The sequence below is a fragment of the Ixodes scapularis genome, unplaced genomic scaffold (genome assembly GCF_016920785.2).
Source record: "Ixodes scapularis isolate PalLabHiFi unplaced genomic scaffold, ASM1692078v2 PGA_scaffold13__105_contigs__length_92229423, whole genome shotgun sequence".
In the NCBI taxonomy this organism is placed as follows: domain Eukaryota; kingdom Metazoa; phylum Arthropoda; class Arachnida; order Ixodida; family Ixodidae; genus Ixodes; species Ixodes scapularis.
In genome coordinates this window covers 79,152,423-79,162,260 of record NW_024609839.1, presented here as the reverse complement: position 1 = coordinate 79,162,260, position 9,838 = coordinate 79,152,423, and the positions used below count along the sequence as shown (strand labels likewise).

The 9,838-nt window shown below is 47.8% G+C and overlaps 1 protein-coding gene across 1 annotated transcript; it reads right to left on the bottom strand.

Moving 5' to 3' along the window:
- Positions 1-373: 373 nt before the first annotated feature.
- Positions 374-8,489, bottom strand: LOC115308649. The gene is made up of 3 exons (XM_042289691.1): positions 5,296-8,489; positions 4,567-4,815; positions 374-469 (listed from the first exon to the last, which is right to left on the bottom strand). Exons 1-3 carry the CDS (start codon positions 8,245-8,247, stop codon positions 374-376), a joined length of 3,297 nt encoding a protein of 1,098 aa, XP_042145625.1. The 5' UTR covers positions 8,248-8,489.
- Positions 8,490-9,838: the final 1,349 nt, after the last annotated feature.

The following is a 9,838-nucleotide window of genomic DNA, read 5'->3' as shown; positions in this document are numbered from 1 at the left end:
GTACGATAGAGGCGAGGTCTGCGTAGAAGCACTGGGAGTCACACGCATCTGTGCAGACATCATGACTGCTCCGTCGGAACCTGCAGTTGCCCACATGAGGAAGGAGGGTATGAACATCGCCGTCACTTCGGGAAGTGCCCACACTGAAAATGGAATTAGCCTCCTAATAGGAGCCGACTACTACTGGGCCACAGTCACAAGATCCGTCAAGCGTCTGAGCCCTACATTGATGGAAGTACACATGAACTTTGGATGGACCCTGCAAGGCCAGGCGGGAACAATCCAGATCGATGGCGATCTGTTCATCACGTACAAGAGTAATGAGGGTGATCGTGACAAAGGGAAATGACAATGAAGTATCCTGCAGCCCAGGTCATTCTGGGAGCTCGAGCGCTTTAGAATCGAAGAACTCCAACCTACGACAAGCCACCAAGATGCCGTACTTCAGCATCACAAAGATAACGTTGTTCTAAAACAAACAGTTCTTGAGAGTTGAAAAGGATTGCTTTGTGTCTGTCTCTCTGGAACAGCGGCTGGCTGATTCTGAACCACCGTGTAATGAAGTTAGCCGGCATTTAGTAGTCTCTCTTAACAAGCCATTCATTGCGCTCGATGTGAGCACTGTTTGCACAAAAACCAATAACTCTTCGTTAGACATGCACAAAATATGGATTTTGGGTTCGAAGCAAATTCAAAGTGAATAGTGGTCTTGGCCGAATATTTTTAAAGCAAATATTGAATATTTCCTGCACCTTTCTCTACTGTTACATCATGCTTAAAAAGGTAGTGCAACAATTTCAGTGTTGAGAGAATTGGCAGTTTGTATTTTTTATATTGTTTGTCCACGCACAAGTGACCAAAAACGCGTCACCTTATCTCGAACAACTTCTATTCCGGTGCGTAATCGCAAAGAAGAAAACAAAATATTTGCCGATCTGCAGCCGCTTGTGGTGGTTAACGGAACTGATCTGTGATGTGCTCGGGGGGATACGCGAAAGTGAACAAAACCTGTCCCCCTCCGCTGCTACACTCGCCGTCACACCCGGGGCGAATTGTCTTTTGTGTCACTTGTTCACTGCGACATTCGACGACGCTAATCCTTTAAAAGACAACAATCGCGGAGGAAGCGAGTAGGGACTTCGAAGAGAGAACCCAACGAGAAACCACGTGATCCCCCAGAGTATGTCACTCGGAAGGCGACGTGGAGAGTTGAGAGGCACTTTGACCTTCGATTTGTTTTGTTTTTCTTTTTTAAATAAAAACTAGAGCTTGTAAAGAAATACAGTTTTCTGTTCTTCGTTTTATAGGTGACTCAGATAAATTTCTGCAACTAATTGGTCAAAGTCCAAAAATCATTGCATCGCCCCTTAGACGAAAATTTAGCTGAACTCGCGAAAATTGTTCCCAAGCTTCGTATTGCCCACTTATGAGATCCGTTAAATTTAATTTAGCTATATTTACAGACTGTGGCCTCAGAAAGTTTAATACCTATATTTGGATGGCAAGTAAACGGCAGATTTTTGCCTAAAATTAGACCTATGAAGGAGCCCAGCCACACCTAATTAAGGGGATTTATTAATGTGCTTTCTCTATGCAATAGTTCCTTAGATTCTCAAGTTAAAAAAAAAAAAAGAAAACAAGCACAAATAATGAGCACATGTTGTTAGAACATCGCTGCCTAACATTTACCCTCGCAAAATAACCAGTTAAATTTTGAAGATTTTACTGCAATGTGAGTATCAACAATCACAACATTTAGTTTTTCTTAATATACCAGGCACGTGCTGCACCAGACTTTGAAGGTGTGTTTTTCACTTAAGCGTGCGACTCCGCTGCTGTGAATAGAGCAGAGAGATTGCGGTGTTAGCTCCGTGGGTATTGCTTCTCCGCAGCACACCGGCACTTGAGGAGAAGCGCGCTCAAGGGGGCTAATTCAACGCAAACATTTAAAGAAGTGTGAATATCGCAGATAATTTTTAAGACAATATCAAATAGTGCATCATTTGAAACTACTATATGAAAATTTGAATATTCGTGCAACCCTACTCTTTGCACAAAGTACTTGGGCATCCGAAAAAAAAAACAAAAAAAAACTACTTTCTTCATTTTCAGTGGCATCGCCAACAATGCAACGTGCGAGACACTTTCAGCTTCTTTTTCGAGAACAGCTCCCTTTTGGCGCAAATTGTGCACAAATACAGCTTTTGGAGCAGCATGTAGCAGGTTGTTCGTTCTGGTGCAGTTTGGCGCAAATGGCGCAGCAGTTCCACCACTGGAATCAGTTGCTAGTCAGCGCTTGTCTCGTGATAGATTGCGGTTTTATGGCGCAAAAGCAACTAAGGCTATGCTGCATGAGCTTGTCTTGCATTTTCTCACCCCTTTGTTTTTGTCCTAGTCACGCTGTATTTCATTATGAGCCGAAAGAAGCCTTCGCAGCGCCACCACGTGACCAACAACTTGACCAACTGGGCCCCACACAACTTGGACCCAGAGGCCCTGCCCGGACCACTCTAGCGCCCGTACGAGCGCGGGACCGGCGCCACTCCGCCCCCGAGTGGAGAACAGCCACATTCGTCCCACCGCCGAAGCCGGGCAAGCCGGCTAGTCAACTCGGCTCCCACCGCCCGATCACACTTAAGTTGAGCGTCGGCAAACTTTTCAAGAGGATGGTGCTCCGCAGAATACCACACCATCTCGAGACGGCGGCAGAAAAATGCTTTTCTATTACTAGACACCATTCAGTTCAAAGTAAAAACTAACATTTCTCCCAAGTTTTTCGTTGAGAGCAAAACTGCCTTTCATCTTCATTTTTAAACAATGAGAAGGAAGGTTGCCAACTGAAGAATTCCAAATTTAGTATAAGAGAACAAGCATCCCAAACAAGACAAAATGACGAGACAGTAAAAATATACCTCCAAAATGGGACTGCCCCGGCCAAAACAAGATGTCCGGTCACCCCAACCAGAAACCTTGTACCCTGTGGATACAGCATGCCAACTCGTGTGTGTTACCATGTATAAGAAATATGAGATGGCAGTTCTAGGTCATCGCTTTGGACACTAAGCCCAGGGCCACTCTAAAAAGGCCGTTACCCTGGACTTGCTCCCGCCAAAACAACCCTCGCACATCCCGGTCACATCGCACGGTTCGACCGCCGAAAGGCTTGCCTTGCCGCCCCACAATATAGAAAGGGTCCACTCACTAAAAACTCCTGGTTTGACGAATGAAGTTCCACCACTCACCTGCCGCTGTGGCAGGTAGAGGCTCTTCCCATCGTTGCAGAAGCTTGAGTGGAACGGCACGGAGATGTACATGGAGGGTGCTGTAGAAGACAAACAGACGTGTCGCCAATGCCCCGGAGGGGGTGCCAACCACCGAGAAGTTATTTCACATCACACAGTGCTCTGGAAGGCAGAAAATGATAAAAGTACTCGTTAATTTTGCATCCAGAAACAGCCGCAGCCTAGGTCAGGGTGTCGAACCGGTCATTATTCTGGTCTGCGTTAGCCTTGTATTTCCGCTCCAGTTCGGTAATGCGCACGAAATATCAATTCGCCTACTGGTTCTGCCAAGTGCAAACCGGTTTGAACTGATTCAGAACTCAACCTTAGACCATGGCTGCCAGTACATTCACGAGCTACACAGGAAGCTTCGTAACTCCCGGCTGTCGCAAAGCAAACAAGTCTATTCAACACGGCGTTGTCTGCACTAAAATATACTACAAAAAAACTGGTCATCCAAAGCAATACTTGTGCAAATGAGGACAGCAGAAGAAATACATGGTTAATGTCACTTTGCGATTGCAACTTTTTATCACAAAGATCACTCTGCAAATTTGCGTGGTCATACAGGCACTCGAAAAAAGTACCAAAAGTACAGTACTAACTTGCAAGGCGAATTAGTCAGCTTGCACAGTGCACCATACGAAACAAAATTAGTCGCTAGATGTTTAGACAGTGTAAGCTTAGACTGCCAAGTTACTCCCAAGAAACATCAAAATGTAGACGAGACAGAAAATAGGACAATGTCTATGGAGATGTCATCCTGTCTACTTTCTGTCTCCTCTATGTTTTGATGTTGGTTCTTGTTTCAAAAAGGCGTGTTATCGAACGTAACTAGTTTAATGCTTGACAAAAGGTTACAACGTGGACGGTATCTGCGTCCGCCATGCTCGCCGGTTTCTTCGTCTCCTGGCGTAGAGGAAGGGGGAAGGCCCGTACGCCACCGCATGCCTTGGGTGGTGGCGCCATCTGTCGGCTCATCTTGTAACATCCTCCTTTGTTTAAGTAGGGACTACCCCACAATAAAGTCTTGAAACTTCTTTGGTAGAGCTGCTGTTCTCTTTGGGCGCGTAGGGGTATGGATTGGGGCGAATTGGTGGTCAGGCTCGTACGTCTCAGGTACTGGTGTCGTGTCTGGTTCGCGCTGAGGGGAACTTTTGACCTGGGGTGTTCTGTGGTGCCCACGATCGTCCTGAGTAGTAGTAGGGACATCTGCTTCAGCCTGTTGGCAACTGGGTACATCTCGTATGTGCACTCTGTTGCGGCGTAGCACGCCGTCACTAACCTGTACCTTATATGACCTGTCACCACATTGCTCCTTGATGGTTCCCTTTGTCCATAATGCTTCTTTGGTTGGGAGAACCATCACATCTTGTCCCATGCTCAGAGGATGGAGGTCTTTAGCCTGTTTGTCGTGATAGAAAACCATCCTTCGTTTCTTCTGCTCCAACTGGTTTCTGGCACTGACAGTTTTTGGCAGCAGCTGCTTAGTTGTCGTTGGTACACATGTGCGTGTGCGTCGACCCATGAGGAGCTGTGCAGGGCTTGCATGCATGTGTTGCAGCGGCGTGTTACGATGGTCGAGAAATGCCATCTGAGGATCGCCATTGCTTTCGTCTGCTTTCTTTAAGAGCATTTTGACAGTCTTCACGGCAGACTCAGCCATACCGTTCGATCTTGGGTATCGTGGGCTGGACGTGACATGTTCGAAGTTCCAATCGATTGAGAATTTGTTGAACGCTTCACAAACGAACTGTGAGCCGTTGTCTGTGATCAGAACACTTGGGATGCCGTGTCTTGCGAAGTGTGCTTTCAGTCTGCGTATCACATGGGCAGATGTTAACGAGTTGAGTTGGTCGACCTCCCAGAAGTTGCTGTAATAGTCCACTGTGACTAGGAAGTGCTTGTTCTTGTGCTCCAGTATGTCGCATCCAACACGTTCCCACGGAAAGTCTGGTCTCGGGTGTGGTTTCAGCGTCTCTCGTTGTTGCGCTGGTGCATGTTTCTGACACACATTACAGGCTGATATGTGGTCCTTGATTTCAGCATTCATGCTCGGCCAGAAAATACTGTCACGTGCACGTCGTAGAGTGCTTTCGATACCCATGTGTGATGAATGTAGCTTTTCTTTCATCTCTCCACGGAGTGCTTTTGGTATCACCAGTCGTTGTCCCTTGTAAACAATGTCATCTTCCACGACAAGTTCGTCTCGGAAAGGGAAGTACATCCTGATTTCTGGTGCAACATTGTGCCTTTCCTGTGGCCATCCTGTTAGGATCACTGCTGTCAGCTTTTGCAAGGTTTCATCCCTCAGGGTTTCGTTGCGGATCTTCTCTGCAGTATCCTTTCGCACAGGTAGGTGGTTCACCACGTTGATGTCTTCAAGCTGCTGTTCGCAATGGTCGTCTGGCAAGAATGCTCGTGACATCGTATCGGCCAGTAGAAGTTCCTTTCCTGGTCGGTGCTGCAGGTCAATGTTGTAGCGTTGAGTCTGTAGGATCATCCCTTGCAGTCTTCTTGGAACTTGGTCCAGCTGCTTCTTCATGATGGCTTGTAGTGGCTTATGGTCTGTGATTACAGTCGTCAGTCTTCCGAAAGTGTACTGGTGAAATTTGTTCAACGAAAAGACTATGGCAAGCATCTCCTTCTCTATCTGCGCATACCGGACTTCAGTAGGCGTGAGAGCTCTGCTCGCAAAGGATAATGGCTGTCCATCTTGAAGGAGTGCAGCTCCTAAGCCACGTTCACTGGCATCGCATTGTACCATCAGCGGTTTCTGCGGGTTGTAATATGCCAACACTGGGGCTCTTGCTACCAAGTTCTTTGTCTCTTGAAATGTGTTGTCTTGTTCATCGCTCCATGCCCATGGTTCACTGTTGATGACCAGCTTTCTGAGCGGTTCTGTGACCTGGGAGAGCTTTGGCAGAAAGCGTGCAAGGTAATTGACCATTCCACAAAAGCGTTGCACACCTTGGACGTCAGTTGGTGGGGGCATTTCTTGAATGGCTCTGACCTTTTCAGGGTCAACACGTAGTCCGTCTTTTGTCAGCAGGTGCCCCAGAAATGTTGTACTTGTGCGATGCAGCTCCGTCTTGTCTCGGTTGAGTCGCACACCAATCTTCTGACATCTCTGCAGCAGGTTTTCCAGCTTCTTGTCATGGTCACTGCGCGCTTCTGCATCGGTTTCGCCGATACCATATACTAGAATGTCATCTGCCACACACAGCACACCACTCAGTCCATCCAGAGCTGACTGCAGTCTTTTCTGAAAGATTTCGCTGCTGACAGCGAGTCCAAATGGGAGGCGTAGCCATCGGTAGCGTCCCATTGGTGTCTGGAAGGTGGTGAGGAGGCTAGACTCTTCGTCCAGGATACATTGCCAGTAGCCGTCTCGTAGGTCCAACTTCGAGAATATCTTTGCCTTTGCGACTTCAGGCAAAATGTCATCCAGGATCGGTAAGGGGTGCCTCTCCCGCTCTAAGGCTTCGTTGAGAGCCTGAGGATCAATGCAGATTCTCATTTCACCATTTTTCTTTGTAGCGATGACCATTCGGCTGACCCAAGGTGTCGGTTCCGTGACACTCTTGACGATTCCTGCTTGTTCCAATCGTCTTATAGTTGTCTCGAGTTGAGGCTTGATGTTCACTGGGACTCGGCAACTTGTCACTGCTTTGGGACATGCCGCTGGTTTGGTCACAAGGTGTACGGTCCCGGGCAGAGAGCCTACAGAGGTTCCAAAAACATTGGGGTACCTCTTCGTAATGTGGTCTCTTGAGTTCACTTCACCAACGCTGGCAACCAGGTCGTAGTCAACCGTGATTAGCCCGATCAGTTCAGCTGTCTTGCGTCCTATGAGGGGTGTGAAGTCGTTACGGACCACAATGAAGTCAACGACGTGTTTCTGCCCGTTGGCTGTAGTCACCTTCAGCCTTGCCTTGCCAGATGGGATGACTTTCGTGCCATTCCACATGCGCAGGGTTGTCGAGGTTGGCTCGATCTGTCTGGGCGTCACACTCTTGTAGTTGATAACATTCACTGCAGCTCCACTGTCCACTTGGAACTTGACTTTTCTTTCATTGACGGTCAAGGTTGCAAATAACGAGCTTGCTTTGCCGTCCTGCACCGTGAGTATCTCTTCTGTTGAGTCGTCGTCGTGCTCCTCCACACTGGCGACGGTCTTGGTGCTTTTGCATACCGCTGCAAAATGGTTCCGCTTCTTGCACTTGTTGCAGGTTTGGTTCCATGCTGGACATGCTTGTCTTGCGCGCTCGTGAGTCCTGCCGCAGTATTTACAGCTCTGTACTGGTTGCTTGAACGCAGTCTGTTTGTCTTTCTCTCGGTCGGCACGTGGTTGTCGGCGGCGATTGCTGCTACCTTTCATTGCGTGGACTTCCTCGGCGACCGTGGTGCCTTCTCTGAACACCTTCATTTGAAGCTTCGTCGACTCGTGCGCTAGGCACACTTTGACTACTTTTTCGAGCGTCGGTTTCTCTAGTTTCAGAATGTCCGCACGTGCTTTCTCGTCGTTTACTCCACAGACGATTTGGTCACGGATCATCTTCTCCTTTTCTGTTCCGAAATTGCAGTCGCGGGTTTTCAGTTTCAGGTCGGTCAGAAAAGTGTCGAACCTCTCGTCGGGGAGTTGTACTCGCATGCGGAAGACGTAACGTGAGTACACTTCGTTCTGCTTCGGCAGAAAGTGCGCATCCAGTAGCTTCACAACGTGGTCGAAGTCAAATTCAGGGTGCGGTCTCGCTTCCGTACACTCTCCGAAGTCCAGAGTATTGTAAATGTCTAGCAGGCTTGGTCCTCCAACCGTGAGAAGAAGTGCGACTTGCCTTTCCGATGATGCTCCAGCGGCATCGGTCGCTTTCAGGTACAGCGTGAAGGCTTGTTTGAACGTGCGCCATTGTTCCGCAGCGTTGCTGGCGTTTTCAAACTTCGGCGGCGGCGGGATCCTGTCCATGCTTGCTTCCGTGGTCGTGGCGGTCGTAGCTCAAGCGTTGGCTATTGCCGCTTCTGACACCATGTTTCAAAAAGGCGTGTTATCGAACGTAACTAGTTTAATGCTTGACAAAAGGTTACAACGTGGACGGTATCTGCGTCCGCCATGCTCGCCGGTTTCTTCGTCTCCTGGCGTAGAGGAAGGGGGAAGGCCCGTACGCCACCGCATGCCTTGGGTGGTGGCGCCATCTGTCGGCTCATCTTGTAACAGTTCTCGACCCCAGTCTCAGGTTAATCCAACAAAATAGACAGGACGACATCTATTAAGATGTCATCCTGTTTATTTCCTGCCTCTTCTACGTTTTGATGTTTCATCTCTACCCCAGTAGCAGGTTAATCCAACATGGTTAATATTCACCAGCTCGCCTAACCCGTACAATATTTTTTTTTTCCTGATTTGTGATTTCAAATAAAGCTTACTTTAAATCTCACGTCCTCCAGTGGTGGCAGCAACCTCTACAAAATACAAAAATAAAAATCACGAAACTCTTTTGTAGGGCCCGCGATCGAACCCAAATATTTGTGAGACCATAGTACTAGCCAGGCATCCTAACCATTACACTACAGAAGCTAGTCGGGGATGTCATTCTTTGGTTTCCAGATATTGTTTGCTATGAAGGAAGTTTTATAGAATCTCGTGTAATTAGCAAGCTTAACACAAAAAAATACAGCGCAAGTGGGCATACTAATTTCGGCCACATAGTGCAAAAAGCAAGACATTCTTCACTAAAGGAAGGCATTTGCTCGGTAGGACGGCGCTCATATGCGGGCGTAAAATACCGTTGGACGGCACTTAAACGCTCCGCAAGACCGCCGTCGGACGGCACTCTGCACACTGCGTTAATTAATATGGACCAACTAGCCCAAACCCAAGTTTTAATGCTAGCCTTTGACTTCGTTATGACTTAGATAAAACTAGGTATACGCTCGAAGCCCACATCAGAGTAACTTAGGTGAACTGCGGCGAACGAAGCTACACCAAGCAAGTTATTCTCTTTGGAGAAAAAACGCGACGGCTCGGAACTTCTTTTTGTTGTTGCCGCCAAAAACGAACAAAGATTAAGAAACAAAGAGTGGGCTGTTGCGGAGCTAGCTAATGGTTTACCACCGCGGCCCCAATTACTTCGATGTGGCCAGTCTATCCCAGACAACCGCCTAGCTTCCCGCGCAAGGCAAACGAGGATATTCAGCAAATATTTCGCAAACGTGCTTCAACTCACTCAAAACGTTGAAGTCCAGCCCGCTGTAGTCGACAGTTCGCATGAACCTCGCGAATGACGAAACACGCGTAATTTGGATTGGATTGGAACATGGGCAGCGGGGGCAGCCGGGGCAGCGGATCATTTGACTAGTAGTAGTAGAATGGGACGAGCCGATCGTGCCTCCGATAACTCGTACAAACAGATCTACACTGCCTGCTAAAAAAACACACACACACAAACATTTAAGTTTTTGTATCAAAGCCTAAACTACCCGTGTAAAAAAACTTAGGATTTACTGAAACTACTAAAAGACAAGGAATCACTGCCTGGCTACTTCTGGATTGGCGTTGT

What these genes read in the sequence shown, in the direction of transcription:
- LOC115308649 (XM_042289691.1), bottom strand. Translation starts at nt 8,247, where the DNA reads ATGGACAGGATCCCGCCGCCGCCGAAGTTTGAAAACGCCAGCAACGCT. An exon ending in ACCACATATCAGCCTGTAAT is followed by an intron (nt 4,816 to 5,295) that starts GTGTGTCAGAAA and finishes AGCCCTGCACAG; the next exon opens with CTCCTCATGGGTCGACGCAC. An exon ending in ACAGGTCATATAAGGTACAG is followed by an intron (nt 470 to 4,566) that starts GTTAGTGACGGC and finishes TGTTTGTTTTAG; the next exon opens with AACAACGTTATCTTTGTGAT.